At 51.2% G+C, this 24,269-nt stretch overlaps 2 protein-coding genes across 5 annotated transcripts; one reads left to right on the top strand and one right to left on the bottom strand.

Annotated features, from left to right (window-relative positions):
- Positions 1–777: 777 nt before the first annotated feature.
- ASB13 (ankyrin repeat and SOCS box containing 13) lies at positions 778–23,999 on the bottom strand. Of its 4 annotated transcripts, XR_003519905.2 has the most exons (8): positions 22,588–23,999; positions 16,828–17,015; positions 15,528–15,678; positions 13,164–13,298; positions 7,675–7,866; positions 5,785–6,458; positions 1,303–1,377; positions 995–1,022 (listed from the first exon to the last, which is right to left on the bottom strand). XR_003519905.2 is itself a non-coding variant. In XM_027593955.2 (6 exons), the coding sequence occupies exons 1-6, from the start codon at positions 22,628–22,630 to the stop codon at positions 6,331–6,333; spliced, it is 837 nt and encodes a 278-aa protein (XP_027449756.1). In that variant the 5' UTR covers positions 22,631–23,999; the 3' UTR covers positions 4,581–6,330. The 4 variants fall into 4 exon arrangements, 1 of the variants encoding a protein (XP_027449756.1); XR_003519907.2 differs by lacking the exon at positions 1,303–1,377 and having other exon boundaries at positions 778–1,022; XR_003519906.2 differs by lacking the exon at positions 995–1,022 and having other exon boundaries at positions 1,304–1,380.
- On the top strand, positions 10,304–11,448 carry LOC113922134 (U6 snRNA-associated Sm-like protein LSm8). Its single transcript, XM_035729277.1, has one exon. The coding sequence runs from the start codon at positions 10,831–10,833 to the stop codon at positions 11,119–11,121; it is 291 nt and encodes a 96-aa protein (XP_035585170.1). The 5' UTR covers positions 10,304–10,830; the 3' UTR covers positions 11,122–11,448.
- Positions 24,000–24,269: the final 270 nt, after the last annotated feature.

Raw genomic sequence — 24,269 nt, 5'->3', positions numbered from 1 at the left:
CGTGCTCGCTGGAGCTCTCTCTTCCTCCCCCTTCCTCCTGCTTCATTCCCTTCATCCTCCCCCGTTGCTACCTTCCTTATCCCATTTCCAGTTGCCTGTGTCTTGAATACAATTTCATACTGTTATTTGAAAAGAAGCAAGGGACCCCTCTGACCCCTACCCAAAAAGGGAAAACAACTAACAATCAGACACTTTGAAAATAGCTTGTGATGGATTTCTCTTTTATGCCTCAGTTTATTTCAACTTTTTTAAATGACCCACACGTGTTCTGCAAAGTGTAGATTCCCACGGGCTCATCGGCAGAGTCCCCCTGCTCCCTGGGTGCCAGTCTGGCCTTCTAGGAAAGTCTCATCCACGTCTTGGGAACCATAAACACAAGAAGGGATTTTTTTACTTTTTTAAGAAGGGATTACCGTAAACTCTCTCCTCATGTAAAATTCCACAGGATTGAACTTCATTCTCCGGTTTCTGTGCTTGGGAGAAAAGGCACAAAACAAATGAATCCATCTCTCCAGAAAAATAGTGCCAGTTATGGACATTTTATAAAGCTTTGTAGGGGCGCCTGGGTGGCTCCGTCAGTGAGGCGTCTGCCTTCGGCTCGGGTCATGATCCCAGGGTCCTGGGATCGAGCCCCGCATCGGGCTCCCTGCTCCGCGGGGAGTCTGCTTCTCCCTCTGCCTCTGTCCCATCCCCACCCATGCTCTCTTTCTCAAATAAAGAAAATCCTTAAAAAAAAAATAAATCTTTGTTAACTACACAGCACCAGGAATGTAAAAATGAATGCAACTGCATTTATTAACCCAAGACCTGAGAACCGAGTCTGGGGGCATCTCTCTTCTCCCCTTTGCCAAGAGCAGAGTTAGCTCTTCTGTCCTGTTCGGGGCTCATGCCCCGACTGCTACACTTCCAGACTCAGCACTTGCTCCCGTGTCTGCTCCCTGAGGCGTGGTCTTCGAAATCCTTCAGGGCCGAGGTTTGCTTTCATGGATCTTTTTTTAAATCCTTAGGGACCAGCGGAGAACCTAAAATAGAGTAACTTTTAAAATAAATAAATAAAAAGAAAGGGAATAAAGGATGAATGTATGCATGGAGAGCCGGACAGATCGATGGGGGCTGTGGGCAGGCTAGAGGGACGGACGGGGAAAGCGAACGAAGGCTTGAGTAAAAGTTCCTGCGTCCTGTCCCATCTAGCGCTCTGTCTTGAACACAGCAGAATGTGTCTCAGGAGTTGGATTAACAAGAAGAGCAATGGCAATTTTCTTTATTGATCACGCAGAAAGCAGAGAGCTAAACTAACTGTACCTCCTGGCTCAGAGTTCGGTTGCAACTTCTCCGCTCTGAAGTCTGGTTCACAAGAACCACACACCTGGAGACCAGCTGCTGGAAAGAAAAAATTTATATAAAGAAGTAAGTGGCGGGGGGGAGACCGATCATGAATCTTCTCTCCCTTTATTTGTGGTTTTGAGACACTGGGCTTTTAGGAGGCACCTTGTTTAGATTGGACCAACTTAAGACATACTTTCATTCAGACTGCCAGAGATCACAAGACTTTCACGCCAACAGAACTGGGGCTCAGCTGTCAATGCCATGTGGTACCAACACTGAGAAAAGAGAAAATGCAAAGACTCCAGGGTCTGGAAGTACTTTGCAGGCCGTTACAGGGAGAACCGTACATGCTGGAGCTACCCAGACGGCAGGCACACAGCCAGCCTGCTCGCACCCTTGTGATCCCTCCTGACGACTGTAAGACAGCACGGCGGCTCACAACATGAGCCTGCGGCTGAGCTTTGTGTGCAGAGCCAGTTTTAGGCTGGTCTTCTTGAATAAAAGAATTCAACCGCTTACAAGTCAGGGTGCTTGCCCCCTGGAAAGAAAGCATGACCAGCTCTAACAGAGCAACCCCGGGGAGGGGATGGATGTGCCAAGGCATTCTTTTGGTCCCAAACAACTTCAAAGCTTTGCGCGGATTCATCCATTAGTACAGATGGGGTACCACGTGCAGCATCTCTGGGCATGCAAGTGTCAGTAAGGGAAGGAGGGAAGGAGGAGACTCTACTTCCTTCCCTGGTGATGGGAAGGGACCCGGAGAGGGGCAGGAGAGTGAAGGGTGCCAGGAGACCCCTTCTTTCCCTGTGCCACCCCTCTGACCTGTGGGGGGCAGGCAGCACCCTGGAGCCGGACAATGGGTCTTCCTACTGAACCAGTTCCTCAGGGACCCATGTCTCCAAGGGTAGGATTTGAAGCTGGGAACTTTGCCCAGAGCCACTTCTAGAAGGTTCACAATCACCTAGGGAGTGAGCCATCCCCGAGCAGGCGAGGCTAACCAGTGGAGGGGGGTTTAGCCAACACTGCCCTTCGGTCTTGGAGGCCACACGGCACACTCAGGGCTTTCGAAATCTAGTTTACCTAAGAAAGTAGCTGCAACCTGTTTCCTCAGCCCAAAAATAAGGATGGTGGAAAAAAGTGTCAGGTCCTGTTGCAGAATACAAGGTCTCATAACGGAAACAGGACCTCATAGCCAATGGGAGGCTGGAAGGTATTCTTAAACAGAATCACTTTATAATAGCTCCACAGATCTCTTCCTCTTTTTTAAAAGATATTTCTGCCTTTTGTTTCTCCTCTGTGCCTTAAATTGTTACTGTGAAAACAAGCAAGGCAGAGAGCATAGACCCGTGTCTAATTGCCACCCAACGTGAGCAAATAGGAGTATTCTGTATTTTCTTCATAACTTTGTTTCAAGAAATGAAACAGCACAGAGTTGAAGTTCCCTGTGTCTCTCCCAAGTCACACAGCCCTCCCTCACCCGGAGGTGACCACAGCACAGCATGTGGTTCCCTGATTCCGTGCACTTCCTACACGCACGGGCATCCTCAGATACTTAGGCTGTTTTGTATTTCAGTCTATACAGATGGAGTCATATCGCACATAAAGGTAGGCTGGCAACTTTTTTTCCATCTGCTGTTAGAAGTTTTAGATCTATTAGTGTGAAGGCATAGAATTCGGATCCACCTTAACCATAATAGAGGATAAGCAGTCTATGAGTATACTCTGCAACATGCCCCTACTAGCAGAGCCTTCTGCTGTTACCAACACTACTGCTCTAAATGTCCTCACGCTGTCTCCTTGTGATATGCCTGAGTTTCTTGAAGTTTTTAAAAGGAGAAATTCCGGGTACGTGTGGTCTCTACTTCTAGTGGTCCTAGACATCATCTACCGCCTTCCAAAATACACGTATCAGTCTGTACCCCACTAGCAGCCTGAGCCCCATATGCCCATAAGGCCCATCAGTACAAACTGTCAGACCTTTCAATTTTCATCAAAATGACACTATATACTGATATCTTTTTGTTGAATTAAATATTCACTAATTTGCATTTCCCTGATCACTTCTAACCACCGTTTCCCGTCAGGGGACATTTGAGGTTTCTCTTTTGTAAGTTTCTTGTCCAGAGGCTTGCCTGTTTTCTTTCTTCTCTTGGGTTATTAATCTTTTTCTTTCTAAGATTTTATTTATTATTTGGGAGATTGAGAGAACAAGTGGGGGGAGGGGCAGAGGGAGAAGCAGACTACTCCGCGCTGAGCAGGGAGCCGATGTGGGACTTGATCCCAGGACCCAGAGATCATGACCTGAGCGGAAGGCAGATGCTTAACCATCTGAGCCACCCAGGCGCCCTAATCTTTTTCTTCATGATTTCTAGGGGATCTTTCTATATTTCGTTTGTCATTTGTTATCTGTGCTGCAAATGTCACCTGATCTGTCAGATGCACGTCGAGTTTTAAAATGCCAATGGGCAGGTCTTCTGATCTGTTTCTCTTGAAATAAGTGGGACTGTCCCAAAGTCAGAAGAGAATCATTTACACAGCTATAAACTCTACAAACATTAATAAAGCCACAGTATACACGTACCCACCTAACTTTTATGTGCGGGGAGCACTTTACACTTTTCAAGGCATCTTTTAAAGATTTTTTTTTTAAGATTTTATTTATTTATTTGAGAGAGAGAGAGAGAATGAGAGATAGAAAGCACGGGAGGGAAGAGGGTCAGAGGGAGAAGCAGACTCCCCGCCGAGCAGGGAGCCCGATGCGGGACTCGATCCCGGGACTCCAGGATCATGACCTGAGCCGAAGGCAGTCGCCCAACCAACCGCTGCCTCAACCATGAGCCACCCAGGTGCATCTTTTAATCAGCTAACTTCAGCCTTACCAAAACAGAGGCTATCGGGGCCTCATGTTCTCATTTGTAAGATTCAGGACTTGACCATCAATGTCCTTTTAATGATCAGAGTCTGACCTTTACTCCCTCCACTGCGGCTGGGAAGATCCGGGCTCAGAAGAGCGGAGCAATGCATCTACAGTCACCCCCCTACTCAGGGTACAGGTGGGATCCGTGTCGATTACATCTCAATAAGGCGAGGGGAGAGAAGCTACAGGAGACCCTAAAATCTTAGTCACTGAAACCTGCACTAGGAGACAGGTGGGAAGACGGGCATCTGGGAGACGGGCAGGGCTCCGTCACTGGAAGATGACAGTGGCCCATCAGCGTGTCTGCTCCCAACAAAAGGGCCGTGTGCTCGTCAGGTGGACTCTGTGAAGCGATTTTTATTGAGCAGTGAGTGTGGGGACTGATTCTGCACTCAGTGCTCCATGGGAGGAAGTGTATCAGCGTTCATGGCTAGAGGCCAGTTTCTGTTACACGGACGGATGGGCAGAACCCCGTGATTTTGTTGTTGTTGTTAGTACATGCAAAAGCACCCATTTACCCCGAACTCAGATCTCACATGGTACCTGGATGGGAGCGACCCATTCTCAGCGCTTCACGAGGCACCGTCGTGACAATGGCCTCAATGTCATTTTCGAGACAGAAAATGCCCATTGGCAGCTACCGTGAAACGCTCTGCAGCTCTGGGGCCCCACCAAGTAACTCTGAGGAGAAGAGACACCCCAGGCGTGCAGCACAGCTGGCTTCCCCCATCCGGGCTCCTTCCGTCCCACACACTTCCCCACCTTGGGAGCATCTGGGGACGTTCGGCGGCTTCGGGCACGACTCCCAGCAGCGTTCACCAGTGGTGCCTTCCCGTGTCCTCAGAAACCAAATACACCTGAACTAATTATGCAAACGTCCTCTGGTTTAACTGCCTGGTTTTTGTGTTTTTAAATTAGGAGAGAGAATCTGACACAAATACAGTCTGAATATACTACTGAAGAGTTCACCTCATGGCCGAGAGTGTAGAATTCGTCGTTTCTATGACTACGGGAACGGACCGTAGTGTTTTCTTTCTCTGCCTTGGGTAATGAGTCTGATTCCTACACAGCTCAAAGCACTCAGACAATTCCTAGAACATCATAGACGTTCCGTAAGTGTCTGCACGATGCGCAAGTCAGTGGTTGGTAACGCCGGGCGCTGGCAACCTCCCTCCTACCCATTTCAGAGCCTCGAGAGTGAGCAAACTTTAGGGCAGGAAGAGAATCCGTTTGGGAACTGCAGAAGCAGATGAGCAATCATCCCTAAAGGGTGTCCTAAGGGTCCTCCACGTTGGAAACAACTCCTCCTGGAATACGCACGGACGCACCTTCACGTTATCTGCGGTTTTGCAGACTCGTTAACAAAACCTAAGTGCGGCAGCCTGTGTATGCTCTAAAAGATTCTATCTATCCCCAACACAAGCTGCTAAAGAGCTGAGGCCTGAAAAGTTCCTAAGAAATACTGTGCTAGTGTGGGGAATCAGTCGCCCGAGCCTTCCCCGACCAAGACCCGTGCAAAGTCCCCTGAGCAATGGGTCTACCTGGGTACAGATGGGCCTTGGAAAGTGCCCACCACAGCTCCAGAAAAAAGTGTCCAAGTAGCAGGATGTCATCAAAGCAGATGTCCAGGGCCACATGGTCAGGACCCGACCTCTGCAGCACAGGCTCCTCCCTTCGGACACCCAGGGCCACCCCGGTGCCGAAGGACTCAGAGACAGCGCCAGGTGCCCCCGTCTCCCGGGCAGCAGGGCCCTGCACCCCCAGCCCCAGCCTGGCCTCCCCCTGGGTCCTTCCCGAGAGTCCCCCTGAGGAAGGTCAGTGAGAGGAGGATGCTGGATGGCTGGGACCGGGCGGAGTGAGAGCGAAGTGCCTGCAGAAGATGAGGCAGAGCCTGCCCAGGGCCTCGGAAACACCCTCCAGGAGTCCGCAGAGAAGACAAAGCAGGACAGCCAGCAGGAGCTCGGGGAACGTTGTTCTTTCTCTAGCAGTCGGGCGGCTGCCGACAACGGGGGTCCCTGCGGCCCAGCTGCTGGACTCAGCGAGGCTGGCAGCCAGGGAGGCCCCCGCCTGCCTCCCGGGCCTGCAGCTCAGTTGTAGGAAAGGTAATCGATGAGTCGGGGAGGGATGTTCAACTTGGTGATTTTCTCTAGTCCTCTGACACCAGTGGCCCTCCTCAAACTCACCCTGCAGAGCTGCGACAGGGTCAGAGGCGTTTCTGAAAAAAGGGAACAGGAATCACATGCGGTCAGCTGCAGGAAGGAGCGTAACATCCTCCAACTTGGGAAATAACCAGGGCCGGAAACACTCCCCTTTCCCTGGAGCTGGGACGCGGCCTGCATGCCTTCTCTGGAAGGCTACCAGGAAGGACAGCCAGGGACCCGGGAAGGAAGACCAGGAAATGGAATTTACGGGGCGTTCACTGGGTTTTTATTCTGTGGGGTTCTGGGGAGCTTTTTTTTTTTTTTTTTTTTTCCTTTTCCATAATGTTATAACTTGGTGCACAGAGTCATCAGCAAAGGCCTACTCTGTGGCTAGCGGGCTCGTCTGTCAAACTTCCAGACAAGTAAGGGACAGGGCAAGGGTCAGTTGCCGGGCAGGTCCCAGGCCCCAGGCCCTGCTCTCACCGCCACGAGCCGCGGGGCACAGGGGGACCCGGGGAGAACGCACACACAGCACAGAACAGCTCTGACAGACACAGCACGCAAGCCCATGTCCTAGTCCCGAGGGTGAGGACCTCGGACGAAAGGTGAGGCCTGCAGCCATGGCTCGGGAGGGCGAGCAAACCAGGGCCAACGATGGAAGGTCCCTGGGGGCCCCCAGCCGCTGAGGCACCTGCAGAGCAGTCGGCCTTTTACAACGATTCAATTCTTTAAAAACCCACGTATGCTGCAAATATCTGCTTGATAAAAATATAAATTAGCCAAACAGTATTCTCAACTTACGAAGATTTATGAAATAAAAAAACTCTTTGGGAGGAAAAAAAAAAAAAAAGAAATCCTGGAGAAATTCATTTTCCCATATTACTTCACCCCCCAAATTATTTGGATGCAGGAAAAGAAACACCCTCCAGGAAACGTTTGACATATGGATGTATCTGCCTCTAAGTTCATATGGATTTTGGCTGGGTGGGGCCGGCAAACATTTGAAAAAATCGGGGCTTTTTTTCCCAACCAAGAGGTGTCTGAAAGCCTCTTGTGGTTGCAAGGCTGGGTAAACTCATTTAAAAATCTGTACCCAAAGAAGTCTTGTCCTCCGATCATATTTGTCCCTTGTCTCCTGCAGGGTGGGGGAGGCTCACGGGGACTCGGGATGGTTGGCCTGCTCGGACATGATCGGGCAGACTGTCAGAACAGAGCTTCTTGCAGGCTCTCTTGCGCAAGGCTAAACCAACCAACCAAGCACATTCAAGCGACAAGGACAGTGTGGCCTACTTTCGTAGAACTCCAGGCACTTGGCAGGCGCGCTGCTGTTCCATGCGTAGTCGGACGGCTTCTTCCCCCGGTTGTCCCGTGCGTAGATGTTGCCTCCAAACTCAACGAGCATCTCGATGAGGTCAACGTTCTTCACCTTGGCTGCATGATGCAGGGCGGTCTCGTGAAGCTTCGCTGCGTTCACATTGGCCCCTGCCGGTCCGGGGTGGAGAACAAGCATCACCAAGGAGAGGCCGCGGAGCCAACAGAAACGTCGGCTGGTACTTTCTCGTTCGGCACAGCGCACAAAAGCAATGTCCCAGCCGGGAAAGAAAGTCAAGACAGATTCTGCTACAGCCTTTTCAGAATCTTTTTTCAAGATCCCAAAGAAAGGAGTAATTACTTTTTTTCTGATGGTAAGAGAGCTACAGACCGAGCTGTAGGAAAGTAATGTAACTGGAAACAGAACCCCAAAGAAGGAACAGAAAACTTCCCTGTGAGTCACGAGGCAGTTCTCAGACCCCGTACAGGCTGTCCCCATGGGTCCTGAGGCTCTGAGAGCTCAGCTGAAGCTAAAGAAGCTCTCCTGCTGTTCCCACTCGTGTGCACACACAGCAGGCGCAGGCCGGAGGCTCTAGTACGCTGTGCTGCAGGTATGAAGGAAGGTCCTTAAATGTAAATATTCTTTCACAAAAGAGACGCGCAAAGGGAATGCAGGTCATGTTCCCCAAACACCCTCCGCGGTTCAGGTAAGAGATGAGGTGTCGTACTTGTGAATTCAGCTCTGCCACCCACCTGTTTTCAAGATAGTAGTAGACGTTATAGTAGGGTCACCCAGGGGGCTCAGTTGGTTAAGGATCTGCGGCTCAGGTCATGATCCCAGGGTCCTGAGATCAAGCCCCGCATCAGGCTCCCTGCTCAGCGGGGAGTCTGCTTCTCCCTCTCCCTCTCCCCCTGCTCATGCTCTCTTTCTCTCTCTCTCTCTCTCAAATAAATAAATACAATCTTTTAAAAAATAGATATTCAGAAAGAGGTGAACTAGTAGCTAATTACAGTATTTTTAGATGCATTAAAAAATAAAGATTTTGACAAAAATACGATTTTTGTAAAACATCTTTCATAGGGTACAGCCATCACCAATTCTATGCAAGGAGATCTCCGGGACCCTTAGGATTTCTTTTTTTTTTAACCAACTTCTTTGAAGTCGGCTCCTAGAGGATAAGGAGGTTATAAGAGAAAGGGGATGGGAGAAAAGTATTTTAAAGAAGCCAAGCAAACAGCCCGGCCCCCGCAAAAGAGATTCCAATCACAGTCATAAAATATCAGGAAAGTGGGGTTAAAAGAAATCAGATCACCAACATATCTCCATGTAATGATAAATTTAGAGGAAATAAGGGGTGTAAGGCTCTTAGGTTTCCTGTCCCACTGCTCAAGAGTATTTGGAAATTCTGGTTTCTGACTTAAAAGCACTTTTTTTAAGATTTTATTTATTTATTTGAGGCAGAGAGAGAACGCGCGAGCACGCACAAGTTGGGGGAGGGGAAGCGGGACAAGCAGGCTCCCCACTGAGCCCAACAGGGGGCTCCATCCCTTGACCTGAGCTGAAGTCAGATGCTTAACCAACTGGGCCACTCAGGCACCCATGACTTAAAACAGTTTTGATCCCCTAGTAGAACCTAAAAACTGTGTGCCTATCAGCAGTCACCCCAACAAGATAACACAAGGGCAGCCAAAACTCCCAAGTCAGGTCAGGGCCAAAAAATCCCTCAGGAAGAAGGCTACATCCCCTAAGTATTTAATTCAGCAGATATGCATTGCAAAACTAATACTGAAAGGCAATACGGTAAAGAAAAGAACCGCCCCCTATGTAACCCCCACGTCGGGGGTGCTCTTCCAATAGCCGCCTAGAAGAATAAAGAATTTCATAGTTGCAGTGATAAAGCAAACAGGAGCGCGAATGTGAGACGCAAACTGGTAACGAAAAATAAACTGTAAAGTGTACAGAATCTAAAGTGCAGGACCTGTCTCGCAGGTCGTTAATTGTGGCAATAATCTTGCCAAGTGGGAAGGAAAGAGATTGTCTCTATTTTGCAAGACAGAAGGGGGCACACGCGGTCAAGGAGAAAACCAGGGGTAGGCGGGCTCTCAAACCACACCGCCCTTCCGTCCCGTTCACTAGGGCTCCCAGGATACAAGGCCGCGGCAGGGTGACTCCTTCCACGAGGTGGTATCCCAAGGTCAAGACAGGCTGTTTTTAACTGGGCTCTTGGCTCCTTTGGACTGGGTGTGACACAGACTGCAGATCAGGAGGGGACGCTGGTACACGCTGCTGCTCGGGGAACTGCAGACCTGAGCACACAGATACGCGGGGGGGGGGGCTTGAAAACACAGGCCAGGCCCGAGAAAACAGCAGGGGGCGAAGTCTGTAACCCAGCACCGAGTGTCAATTACAAATACATGCCTCGACCCGCCCAGCATATCTTACAAAACACATACAGAGGAAGCACACACACACACACATTAAAATAGGGGGCTGGGGGGCAGGGACAGAAGAAAGAAGGAAGGGGGGAGAAGGGGGCTTTGTGGGGACCGATGATGATACTGTGCCTTGAACTGGGGGGGAGAGGGAGGGAGGGGGGAAGGAGGGAGGGGGGGAGAAAGAGAGGGGGAGAGGGACAGAGGAAGCCAGCAAAACTAAAGGCATCCGGGCATTAAAACTTCTCAGCCCCATGCTTCAGAGAAAAAGGGGTCAGAGTCTGATTTCAAAGCACAAGAGGATCAAAGCAGACTCAGGGTAAAGCCTTAAGCATGCACAGACAAGGGCCAGCCACACGCGCCAAGAAGCCGGCCCGATGCGGACACGGAGGCCCCAGCAGCTCGGTAGCCACGGCTGAGAAGGTACGCACAGCACCCTCCCGGGCACCTCTGAGCACTTCCTGCGGCGGTTACAGTCACTGTGACTTCGCGGGACAACTGGACCGGCACTAGCCCCAGCCCCCTCCTCTGCCACACCACCCTGCAGCTGGGGGGGGGGGGCGGTCCGCGAGCACCTGTTTTCCAGAGACCTGTCCCGGGCTTCCAGTGGATTTTCCAAGGGCTCTGTGACCAAGAACCACTACTTTCAGAAGAGCCCAGGCCTGTGTTCCTGTGGTGCCCAGAGCGGCCGGGCCGAGCATCATGACGTCCGCCTTGGAAAACTACATCAACCGAACTGTTGCAGTTATAACTTCTGACGGAAGAATGATTGTGGCAACACTGAAAGGGTTTGACCAGATCATTCATTTAATTTTGGATGAAAGCCATGAACGAGTGTTCAGCTCTTCACAGGGAGGAGAACAAGTGGTGCTGGGGTTATACATCGTAAGAGGTGACAGTGTTGCAGTCACTGGAGAAATTGATGAAGAGACAGATTCTGCGCTTGATTTGGGGAATATTCGAGCAGAACCTCTAAACTCTGTAGCACACTGAGGAAAAATTACATAATTGGACATCTGTAAATCTTGTATAGAAACTGATTATTCTGAGGATGATGTATGGAATTTTTATGAATGTGTAATTGTAGACTTTGACTCCATATTGATTCATTGTAATATGATATGTAAATTAAAATATTTCTACATTTCCTTGGGAAAAAAAAAAAAAGAGCCCATATGCTGCCCTCTTCTCTCTACTTTTTTGTATGTGTGAGGTTTCCCGCAGCTGAAAACGTTTTCTTTGAGAAGAATCCCTGCAATCTAGGAAGAAGATGCTGTCAGAGGTGACTGTCCACGCCTACAGCAGCAGGCAAGTCCAGAGGTGCCCCTCCTACACGGGGGGGCCTTCCCCGGGGGGCTCTAGTCTAGCCCTCATTCCATCTCCCAGGTGTATGCCTCCCCACTCGGACCCACCCACCCAACTGAGCCCACACCTTGCAATGGGCGGGGGGAGGCTGGGGGGGGGCGGCCTGGCCTCCAACCCCAGGGATGGGCTCTGATTGGTTAATCCCTCTCTCCGCACCCCCAGGAATTGGTTCAAATAACCTGGGCCTGAGCCAATGAGAATGTGGCCGAGCCTGGACAAAGGGGCTGGATTAGGTTCGGACCCAGGACCCAGCTTGGGCCCCTGGGACTTAAGGGGAAGTGTGTGGGGACAGCTGGAAAAGCGGTTTCTCACTCTTATGAGAAAACTACCCAAAGCCTTGGGAAGAAAAGTATTTGGATTTGAGCCCGACCCTGATACAGCCATCTTCAGCCTGTTACGGACGTGAGGCACAGGACCAAGCGAGTGGGATGGACAACAGACCAGCAAGATGCAGAGACGGTGCCGGCTTGAGGACGCTGCCAACCCTCAGAGCAAAGTGACCCTGACACCTGCCTCCTTCTGATCTTTTCAGTCACCTGGACCAAAACGTCCCCTCAGCCCCCTGCACTTGGTTCCCCGTTACTTACAAGAGTAATCGGTTCCATAAAGTCTTAATCAATACAGACGGGATGTCGGGGTTCGAGCCCCTGATTCGAGCCTTTCCCCTCCAGCCACCACTAAAGGAACTAAAGAAAAAAGGGCACCAGGCGTCCTGAGCACATGGACGGCAGGTGCTCTGGGGACAGTTGTTGACCGTGATACTGCCATTTCGTAAGCTCAGCAGTCACGGCACCTAATAACCCTCGGTTGACAGAAAAGCTGAGTGATTGGCTGGAAGGCCTGGGACTGCTTCTCATCTAGATGTTTTATCCTTATGTAAAAAAGAAAACCACCCCAATGGCTAACCTGACACAAAATGAATCTTTTTCACTAAAAACATGTAAAAGTGGCTCATGAACGCAAACAAGACTCCCAAACAGAAAAAGCACGTATAACTGAAGCTCAAATGACCGTCGTCCGGAGAGAGCTCGTCATCTTTCTATTCCTGACCAGTTTTGTTTTTTTATCCTAAATTGCCCCCAGAATGTCTGAGCGAAAATTTTCCAACAAAATATTTACATTGGGTTCATAACGAAAACTCTTTGCCAACACCCACTTTGGCTACATTTTTTTAAAACTGCCGTGGTAGATGGGTCCTGAATCCAACCTTCACTTGACTGGGCTGTGTTTTATTTCGTTTTTTTGTTTTTTGCCTTGGGACCCTCCCTACCCTGAGCCTTTTTAGAACATCTGACAAGGACCTGGATACCAAACATGCTACCAGCTCCTTTCCCATGGACCCTCCTACCTCTTTCTGATTTAGATGCAAACTCATCAGGCAGGTACTGTGGATGGTCCCCATGGCTACCAAAAATAATGACTAGCATTCATCGAGCATCAGCTCCTGCGGAAATGTGATCACAAGTCCTTCCAACAATCCTGCAAAATGGGGCTTATTTTCTCCAGTTTTATAGATATAGAAACTGAGGCCCAAGGTCTCAGCTGATGAGTGGGACAGCCAGCTTCACCGGCCAGTGCACCGTGCAGGTAAACAAAACACCTGCATTGAGCCACACAGATATAAACACCAACACCAACCCTGAGCAGCGCAGGTAGAAAGGCCAACCTACCTGCATTAAGCAGCACTTTGACGCAGTCCAGATGCTCCCGGGCACAGGCAACATGAAGAGGGGTCCCAAAATGGCAGTCATGTGCTTCCAGGTTGGCCCCAACGTCAATAAGCAGCCTCACACATTCAGAACTTCCTTCAAACACGTGGGAAAGGATAAGAACCATGAATGAATGTGTGCATTTGCAATAAGCCTGAGGGAGCGGCAGGTGGACAGGTGAGCCCCATGCCGGGTTGAAGGGGGAGGTGAGGCGAACTGGAGCTGCGGCCCAACCAACCACGGTTTACAACCACGTGTGGTCCTAGGGAGCTAAAGAAGGTTGTCCCTTCTGAGCCTGCAGGGTTCTCTGAGCCTGCCTAGCAGCGGGACGGGGAGAGAGGGCACAGCTGACCCTCTTGGGGGAGAGCAAAAGGTCCGGCACTACCATCCTGAACGGCCGGACTCTGCTCCTCAGTGGGAAGGAGGGTTCCCCCCACCTCTGGGCTGTCTCCCAAGCTGTGTTGGGAATGCCGAGCCTGCAGGTGGTCTCCTGAAGATGCTGGCAGCCCGAGTCCAAGGCTCCTGGGTGAACTTCCCTAAGCCTCCTTGCCTCGGAGGTCCCCTGCCCTTCTCCCTGGCAGGTGCTTTTCCTGCTTCTTCACTGCCATCTCCAACTCGGTTTGAGTGCAGTTTAATTCTGTCCCAGGCTGCACCCTCTCTCCTCACTCAACCATGTTTCATCGAGGTAGCTACCAAGTTTCCACCTCCAGCCCTCTGCTGGCCATGCTCTTGGGGATGTCTCAGCCAGCGGCCCCCTCCGCTCCTGGGGGGCCCCTGTGCCTGGCCAATCCGTCTGCGTCATCGGCACCACCCCTGAGTTGGCTTTGACCCTGTGCTCTGCTCTTCCTCATACTAAATCCTGCTGATCCTTCCCCAAAGCCTTCTAAATGAATCCATCCCACTTGGGCTCAAAGGGCTTTGTGCTTAGATCACTGCCATGGCCCCAGTGATCTCTCCGCATCAGGATACCCCCAACCCCTCCACTCCTCTACTGCAGAGCTGCAGACTATGCCACCCCAAAATAGTCTACCTTAGCATAAGGACTATTTTGATTTTAAGGCAATTAAGCAGATACAAGAAAAGCTCTTCCCCCTGCCTCCAATTTGCCTAACAGCAGGACACAAATTTATAAAGGTGTCCCTACTGCCCTCCATGTGGAAGGACAAATGACCAGAGAAAATTCCAGACACTTACCAGCCCAGAGAGAGCACCGGAGGAAAGCATATAACAGGGTGGAGTATGTAACATCTAAACAGGAGATTGCTCCTGTCCAGTCCCCCATTCTGCAGGCCGGGAAGAATATACTCAGAGAGACGCAGGGGTGGAACGGCACGGGCACTGGGCAGCTGCAGGCAGGACCGACGAGCGGGTTTGTGTGGGGCAGTGGTGGGAGAGGGCCCGGGGAGCTCCTGAGCAAGGGCAGGCCACCAACCCTTTACAGGCCATGCCAAACACTCTGGACTCCACCCTCTGGCCATGGGGATCCCCCAAGGATTTCTGAGGAGTATCGGGACCAACTACATGATCATACATAGTGTCTTGGGTTTCATAAAGTGTCCTTGGAAGTGTACAGGGTTCGTCTGACATGGATGGAAGTGGTGTGGTCTCAGCACCAGAGCCGGGTGACAAAAGATGACCTCCCTGGGAAGGGGGGTGAGAGGCAGCAGAGAACAGTGACTCCGAGAGGAGCCCTGGGGGAGCATGCACCCACCCGCACACCAGGCAGCAAAGACCAGCATGGTGCCAGCCAATCAAAACGTCAGCCAGAAGCTTGCAACCTCTGCTCAAAAGAGTAGAATCCAAGCTCCTTAGTCTGTCATTTAATGATCTCCCACCTGCCGGTCTTGCCCTAAATTTCCAGTCTTCTCTGTTGCCCCTCCACTGGGAACTCTGGGTCCAGTAAGCCGGGACGAGTCACCTTCTCTGTGCACGGAGCGGCCTTCCTCTTACCCTCCCACCATCTGAGGACTACCCACCCTTGCAGGGCGACTGAAATCCCACCTGTCCTCTGGGCGTATGTTGGGTCTCCTCTCCCAACCGGAGCAGGGAGCCACAAGGCAAAAGGCCGGGAAGACCGCGCGGGAAGACTGAGAGCCAGGGCAGGGTGGGAGGACTTCAGCGCTGACATCTGAAGGGCCTGGAGGACACCACTAACAACAGAATCCTGACCCAGAAACCACGGCCCCTACTCCTGGGTGAAAACCACCTTCAGGAGGAAAAGCTGAGGCTCTCATGGCCTGGCAACCACGAGCCAGAAGCAGACTGGGAGCGCTCCTTAGCCAGCCGATGGCTTCCCACCTACACTGCTTGCTCGCACGGACTCACCGCTCATGCAGGCCTCGTGCAGCGGGGATGCCGTGTACAGGGGTGGGTTGACCTTGGCCCCGTAGGACAGCAGGAGCTTCACGCACTCGATGCTGCCTGAGGCACAGGCATCACACAGGGGCGTGCTGCCGTCAATGTTGCGGGCATCCACCTTGTGGGAAGGAAGAAACGCGCGCGTCGGGGCGGAGGGGAAACCCACGTGAGCCGCTCTCTCCCCCTGATGCACATTCATCTTTGCAAAGGCCCTTCTTAGAAACACCAGTTTCCAAGTGTGTGCTAAGGTGCTGCACCAGGCAAGGGCATTCAAGGACAAAGGATGGGGGTTGGGAGTGCCTGTTAGCCTGCCAAGTTTGGGAGGCGCCCTCTTCAGGGCTCTTCTCTCGGGACAGGCTCAACTCGGCTTCTCTGCTTCACTCTTGCCCCCCCGCCCGGCTCCCACACCCCCAGACTGAGAGTTAAGGCAGACAGAGTAGGACAGTGAGCTTGAACTTCAGCTCAGGAGTGCCAGAAGAGGCTTCATGTGTCCCCTCTAGCTGGAACACGATCCGGGAAGGAAAAAGGCAACTCTGCAAGCTGGCAGATTCTGCCTAGAATTCAGCTGCTATTCGGGGACACGCCAAACCCTGTTCTGGCTCCTCGGGGGGCTGCCCTCATAGGCGAGCCTTTGGAGAGCCGGTGGGGCAGTGTGAACGGTGAGGCTCACAATGGACACTGGAGCCCGCGTTCCGGTGACACCTTCGGGCCGTGGGTGTCAGGCCAGTTCCTAGCCAGAAACGGCTGCAGCCTCCCAGTCCGCCCCGGCCGGCGTGTTTACACCAGGGAAAACAAACCAGAAGCTTGTGTTCTGGGCCCCCCGCCCCCCACCTCCACCTCCACCTCCCATGGAGAGCTGGCTTGCCATCATCCCACTCCGCCATCTCGGGAACCCCAGCAGCAGCTCTTCGGCCTATGTGATGGGCAGCCCTGCTCCGGCACCCCGCCCCCATGCAGGGCACGCCCCCTGCCTCTCCCTCCCTACAGCTGCCTTCTCTCTGGCTACCAGTGCCCTCCTGATAGCCGAGCCATGACCCACGGGCCCTCAGCGCGCAGCTGACCGACAGGCCGCCCCTGGGCTGGCTTCCCCGGCAGCCCACTCCAGCTTCCTCTTCCCCTCCAGGGGTTTCTCTACTTCCCACGCGCTTGCACATCACAACGCTAATGCCAGGCCTCGCGTTTCTTTCCCCTCCCTCCCTGCATTCTCCGGAGCAGGTGCCGTGGCTTCCCCAGCGCGGGCAGGGGTCTGTCCTGAGGGGCTGCTCACCTGCGCCCCGGCAGCCAGCAGCAGCTGCACACACTGCGCCTGGCCCTGCAGGCTGGCTGCGTGCAGCGGCGTGATGGAGTCCACCGTGACCTGGTTGACACACGCGCCGCTCTCGATCAGCCGCTGCAGCTGCAGGGTCTCGCCACGCTGGGCCGCCTCGTGCACAGGGGTGCGCTCCACCCAGAAACCTGCGGAGGAGAGCAGACCGAGGGCTGGGACCGAGCCGCCGCCCTCCAGGTCCAGAGAACCCCGTACGATCCCAAGACGCCATGTATGATCATGGAGTTGGTCCAGACGCTCCTCAGAATCCCGGGTGATGGGAGCCTGGGTGGCTCAGTCGGTTGAGCGTCTCTGACTCTCAAGTTTCTACCTTTTGAGTCAGGTGGTAGTTTGTGTCTATAGAGGACTTTGTCCACTTTATGTACGTCATCTGATCTGTTGGCCTAAAATTTGTTATGGACTGAACTGTGCCCCCCAAACTCATAGTGGAAGCCCTAACCCCTAGTACTTCAGAATGTGACTGTATTCGGAGACTGCGCCTTTTCTGAAGGAATTAAGGTGAGGCCATTGGAGCGGGCCCTCATCCCATCTAACTGGGGTCTTTAGAAGAGATTAGGACACAAAGAGCCCCTGGGAGGCTCACTTGGTGAAGCGTCTGCCTTTGGCTCAGGTCATGATCTTGGGGTCCTGGGATCAAGCCCCACATTGGGTTCCCTGCTCAGCGGGGAGCCTGCTTCTCCCTCTCCCTCTGCCCCTCCCCACCACTCGTGTGTGCACGCATGCGCTCACTCTCTCAAATAAATATATAAAATCTTTAAAAAAAAACCCATTAGGACGCACACCTGGGATGTGCATGAACAGGGACAAGCCCACTGAGGCCACTGTGAGAAGGTGACCATCTGTAAGCTAAGGGGAGGTGAAGCCACCTGTGTGCCGGCTACCTGCCACCCTGTAGAAACAGACAAATGGCCACAGAGGTTGGTTCCCAGAAGCATCCTTTCCACCCCAGATGAGTGATCTGTTAATCACAGCAATCCTCGTTCCTGTTGCACATCTGTCCCAACTGTAGTTCCCAAGAAGGGAGGGAGAGGCTGTGACTGGTTTCACAGCTTCAAAACTCCTCTCTTTCCCAAGGACTTCCAGAAGACTGTCTCCCTTCTTTGTCTGCATAGGGCCTAGACCCGAACGCGACGGTGCTGTAGCCATGAGGCTGCCTGCCTGAGCAGAGCCTCAGACTCTGACTGAGCGCCAGAGCCCTGAACGCGGTGCATCCAGCGTCACAGGGGGCCTGGTGCCCCGCTGCCCATTGGTCTCCCTACTATGTGGGAATGAGGGTTCCTGTCTGGGCCAAGTGCAGACAAAAGCACACTAACTAGCCGAGACCATTAATTAACACACTATGGCTATGTTTCCTCAGTGTCCGTTACCTAGGATACAGGGGCATCTTCCAGACACTAGGCTTTAAAAAAAAAAAAGTCCTAAATGACAATGTTGGGTTAATACCGACCTATCCTTACTGTCACGCCCCCTACTTCAAACCGCAAGATCACGTCACATACCTCTTTACGACAGCAGTTCCCTTCTATTACATTGCACATCTTATTATTACATTTCCCTAGAAAAACTTCTAATCACCTCGTCAGTCCCCAAATCTTCCCAGAGTACTTCTACAGACCCTAAGTGGGGTGGGATGCTCTCCTCCACAGAGGGACAACTTCATCGGTTGTGTGTCGATGACAATCTACCCAGATGGCCCCGGCTCTACCATGCTAGGGCCCACACCTCCGCCGTGGGGCAGGGAAGGACGGGGGCCAGGGACTCTGCTACACCTGACACTTGGGCTCTGCCATTTATCAGCTTCTGCAGGACCTCACCCCTTCCCCACCCAAGTGTTTCTTCACCCAGAATTTGGGCTGATAACAGTTTATTCATTGGTGGTTCATGAAAGGTAAATGAATTAAAGTAAGCAAAAGCATGTAGTGTGTGGCCAGGCACAAAGTGACTCAGAAAATGCTGTCTATTAGTAATATTCCACCCCCCCCATTGTGCCTCCCTGTCTTGCCCATTAGCCAAAGAGCCTGTGACCCCATGAAATGGGGACTTGATCATATGTGGGGTGGGGGGCGAGGGGCGGGCAAAGAGAGAGCTGAAATTCAGGAAGATTTGATTTTCACAAAATATAAAAGCCAAGCCTGTGGGACTTTCTCTTTACCACCTCAAGAAGGGGACCCCAGGATGTTTGTCTCGCCAGTGGTAATTACCAGTCACTGGAGCGCCTGTCTTGGGGGTTAGTGAGAAGTGGCTATCACCGTAAAGTCAGTCTGGAAGAAGGAAAACCCTACGGTTTACAACCCTGCAAAGAGGAAAGCAGGGTAAGGCCCTCAGTCTCGCAGCAGGAAGGGAGAGGCAGCTCAGGAAGGCCAGGGAGCCTTCGATTTCGGGCACTTTGCAGATAATTCGTTTTTTACAAATTGAAGGCTTGTGGCAATCCTGTGTTGCAATTTTTCCAATGGTGTTTGCCTCACATTTGGTAATTCTTGCAATATTTGAAACTTGATTACCTTTGTTATAGTGATCTGTGATCAATAACCTTTGATGTTATTTACCTGTTTGGGGATGCCCCCAAACCATGCCCACAGAAGACGGTGAACTTAATCGACAAATGTGGGTGTTCTGACTTCACCAACCAGCTGTTCCCCAGTCCCCCTCTTGTCAGGCTTCCCTATTCCCTAAGACCACGCACTGAAATGAAGACCAGTCAATAACCCCATGATGGCCTCTATGTGTTCAAGTGAAAGGAAGAGTCCCACATCTCTCACTTTAAATCAAAAGCTAGAAACGAGGGGCGCCCGGGTGGCTCAGTCAGTTAAGCTCCCGACTCTTGATTTCAGCTCAGGTCGTGATCTCAGGGTTGTGAGACGGAGCTCAGCAGGGAATCTGTTTGAGATCCTCTCTCCTTCTCCCCTTCCCCCCAAGTTGCACACCTGTGCTGGCTCTCTCTCTAAAATAAATCTTAAAAAAAAAAAAATTTAGAAAACAACCAGAAATGATTAAGCTCAGTAAGGGAGGCATGTGGAAGGCTAAGACAGGCTGAAAGCTAGGTCTCTTGCACCAAACAGCCAAGTTGTGAATGCAAAGAAAAAGTTCTTAAAGAAAATGAAAAGTGCTACTCCAGTGAACATATGAATGATAAGAAAATGAAACAGTCTTACTGCTGATACGGAGAAAGTTTAGGTGGTCTGCACAGAACATCAAACCAGCCACAGCACTGTCTTAAGCCAAAACCCAATCTAGGGCAAGGCCCTAACTCTCTTCGGGTCCATGAAAGGTGAGAGGTGAGGAAGCTGTAAGAAGAAAAACAGGAAGCTGGCGGAGGCTGGTGTGTGAAGTTTAAGGAAAAAAGCCATCTCCAAAACATAAAAGTGCCAGGTGAAGAAGCATGTGGTCCAGAAGATCTAGCTAAGAAAATTAACAAAGGTGGCTACACCAAACATTATCAATGCAGATGAAACGGCCTACTATGGGGATGAAAATACCATCTAGGACTTTCACAGCTAGAGAGGAGAAGTCAAAGCCTGGCTTCGGGGGGAGACGTGAGGGGTTAATGAAGCTGGAGACTTAAAGTTGAAGCCAATGGTCATTGAACATTTCAAAAATCCTAAGACCCTTAAGAATTCTGCTAAATCTACTCTTCCTGTGCTCTATAAATGGAATGACAAAGCCTAGGTGAGAGAGCATATGTTTACAACACAGTTTACTGAATATTTTAAACCCACTCTTGAGACTTACTGCTCGGGGAGGGGAAAAAGCACTCAAGTAACCCTACAAATTATTAGAGATAAATGTATTTGATGGGAAGGGTGTGAGCCTTTTGGCATAAAACAAACAACCCAGGAAAAAATCCACCTGGGTTTAAACCTCAGCCTTGCTTCTTTCTAGTTGTGTGAACTCAGTTGCACCTCTAAATTATCAGACGTAAGGACCACCCTGCAGCTGCCCCAGGACGCGTGGCTAGTGCTGGTCCATAACCTAGCAGCTCCAGGCTCTTACGGTGGTCCCAGAAACTCTTTCTCTCTCCATCTGACCTTCTGATTACCCCAGACAGTAGTGAGCTGTGTTTGGAGTTCTTGGCCAAGGATGACTGAAAAAAAATTGGCTCATCTGGCTTAGAGCCCCCAAATCCTTAAGGTACCCTTTTGTTGTCTTCTACCAGCCTCTCGAGTACAGCTCTTGAGTACAGATCCTGAATATGGGATCACTTTTTCAACTTTGCAAAGGGACACTTACCTTGGGTCCATAACAACCTGTATTACATTTGCTAAGTTATGAATACTGGATTCACTTAGGAGATGACTTGCCCTAAATTCTCTGCAGAGCCTTACAATATGGCCTCCATGAGCACCGTCTTTACCTCTGTGAGGTGTTCTATTAAAAAATGGAAAATGTAATGCATTTAAGTATCCCATGCATCTAGAATTTCAGATCAGAATGTTAAAATGGGCTACAGTTCCTACAATGGGCTCTGCTTCTGCTGGGATAGCAGGCTTCCAGATTCAATATATTCAGCTGATCTATTAGCGTTGAGAATGAAAGTGTCAGGGCATATCTTTTTGGGGGAAATAAAACAATGACAGTCAAAACTATGCATGAACCTCAGAAGCCATAAATCCATTGGTGGAGTGTGCTTTTCTCTTCAAGATTCCTTAAACTATGCAAAAACAAAACAAAAAACGCTCAGAAGTAAATGCTGTTATTAAACATTCTACATGAACAAAAATATGCAACTGTGTCTAGGGTGCCCTGCTTAGCTGTTCATTGCTTATTTAACTGAACCAAACACAGATCACACTGGTGGGGTCAGAGTCTGTGCCTGCCTGGGGTGAAATGCCAAGTAAAACCAGATGCTTCTTAGAGGGCTTTGATCTGGTTGAAGGTGGCTGTTTTGCAAGATCAATTCAAACACCTGCCTTGCTAGGACTATAATTCCTCTTACACTAAACTGACTCTTAAGACTTCCCACTTTTATTGGCACTGCTGTTTTTACCAGTGTAAAAGGACTTTAGATTTTTTTTTTCTTCCAGGTTTTCAAAGTGCGTTCTGGGGACATTTCACCTGCTGCAGTATTACTTCATAGGCAGAGATGTTTGCTTCCCCAGAGAATGTGCCTTTGCCCTCGATTCATTTTATTCTTCCGTAGCAACCGAATGGTAAGCACGATTCAGTGAAGAACCGAGATGGCTTTTTTTTTTTTTAAACACAGGGTGACCTGTCGCAACGGCATCTCCTTTTCCCGGAGCAGATGCCTTCTATCACAACTGGGTGCACCCGTAGGGTGCTAATGACAGTGCGCCACGACCCCCTCACAGGGCCCCTGGAAGATGGTCCAGCTCCCACACCCGGCACCTCCTGGGTGCTCTGAGCTTGGCCATGACTGAGGTGCGCGGCGCGCGGGTGAGTCTGCAGCTGGGAAGTCTCACGACCCGCGCGTCAAGACCGTGACTGGCTCGGCAACGCGCCGGCCGGGCACTAGGAGCCGGACGCAGAGCGCGCCTGAGACGCCTGGGGGTCACCGAGGCTGCTCCCGTGAGGGAACGGCGGCGCTCCAACCTCGGCCCACCAAAGCGCCCCCGCCGGCGCCCTCGGAGCAGCGCGCGTCACGATCGCCGAGCGCGTGTCCGCAGACACACCTGTCCCGCCCGGGAGCAGCCCGGCTGTCCCCGCGCCCCCCGCGCCCCCCGCGCCCCCCGCGCCCGCGCCTACCCACGTCGCCCAGGAAGCAGCCGTCCGCCCCGCGGGGCTCCATGCCGCCGGTCCGCTCGCTGCCGCGCGCCCGCACACGGCGGCGACTCGGGCGCCCGCGACCTGGGCGGAGCTCCGCGGGCTAGGCCGGCCGATGGGGACGCAGCGCGGTCGCCCGAGGGGCCGCGGGAGTTGTAGTTCCGCCGCGGCCGGGCGCCCGGGACTCGGCCCCGCTGCGCGGGGCCCTGCGCGGAGCGTGCCCCGCCGGGGCTCCCGGCCGTGCTTCGCGCTGCTGCCTGGGCGGCGCCGCGGAGCTGCTCGGCGGTCTGCACGGAGACGGCTTCCTGCTGCCTCTGGCACGCTCCCCGCTTTTTTTCACCCGAGTCTTTTCGGTTGGTGAGGACAAAGCAGACGCGCCTTTCCCAGGCCCGCGGCAGGATTGAAGCACGGGTTTCCGGATAAGTCCGGGTGGACAGCCGAGTAAGTGGGGTGTGCTTTGCTTTGCTTTTGCAAAGCAGGTAGCACGGTTCGGAAGGTTTAACTTTGTCGAAGTTCCTGTGGCCTCGTCACGAGATTACTCTCCCCACCTGACCTATACGAAGCCTACGCACAGACGTTAGTTTGGGCTGGAAAGTACAAATATCAGGACGTACCCGGTGCGGAAATACATGAGGACCCGTGGAGCGCAGAAGGGTTGATCTCTCCCTTGGACGACTCGAGTCTTTTCCTCCGGTCCAAACCGCAGGCAGTGCATCGAACGGGAGTTTAAACCTTGTCTGACCGAAGCTCCTGGGACGTCCCAGCCCCAGACCTGCAAATGACACTTCAAGCCTGTTAGCAGTGTGTGTTTGCACCATCAATTGCCACTTGTCCACCAAAATTAGGCTCTTGCATTTTTCTTGCGAGTTTCTTGCATTCTGTATTAAATGTACACTTTTAAAATCTAGTTGCTGTGGAATGTTATGTTTTTTCCTATAATAATGCCTTGTATCATAGGTTCGTATTTTCTTTGATTTTTCTTCCTTGACAAAGCATCATCTAGATCTTAGTACAGACTGTATATTTGTATACACCATATATATTTATAAACCACATATATTTATATTGTATTTATCTCTACATATAGACATGTATTTCTTAAATATCTTAGAAAGCAGGTATTTCCTAATTAGCTTATTTTGTAAATTTTTCTCTATTCTGTTGCTTGATTTCAATATTGCAGAAAAGTTTTAAGTTTTTATATATTCAGAAATATATACTCTGAGAGTGTTCCCTCTCTTTCTCCAATAGTCAGAATGTATTTCCCCACCAAGAGCCAGAACATGTATATTTTTGATCTGTTCTGCTGTTAAGTCTTTAAGTCTGGAATTTGTTGTCATCTATAGGATGTACGTTAATTTTCCTCCAACTTGAAATAAAGTTCTGAAAATATTAACTAGTAATTTATCTTTGCATTAATTTATTTTTATTGCACTTTGCTTTATTGCACTTTGCAGATTTTTTTTTAACAAATTGGGTCCAAATCGATTTATGCATTTTTTTTTTAATTCCAGTAGAGTTAACATACAGTGTTATACTAGTTTCAGGTGTAGAATATAGTGATTCAGCAGGACTACATATTACTCAGTGCTCATCAAGATAAGTGTGCCCTTAATCCCCTTCACCTATTTCCTCCACCCCCCCACCTCCTCTCAGATAACCAT

The sequence above is a fragment of the Zalophus californianus genome, chromosome 9, assembly GCF_009762305.2.
Source record: "Zalophus californianus isolate mZalCal1 chromosome 9, mZalCal1.pri.v2, whole genome shotgun sequence".
In the NCBI taxonomy this organism is placed as follows: Eukaryota; Metazoa; Chordata; class Mammalia; order Carnivora; family Otariidae; genus Zalophus; species Zalophus californianus.
Note: the sequence above shows the minus strand (reverse complement) of the source record. Positions and strands in the feature narration are given on the sequence as shown.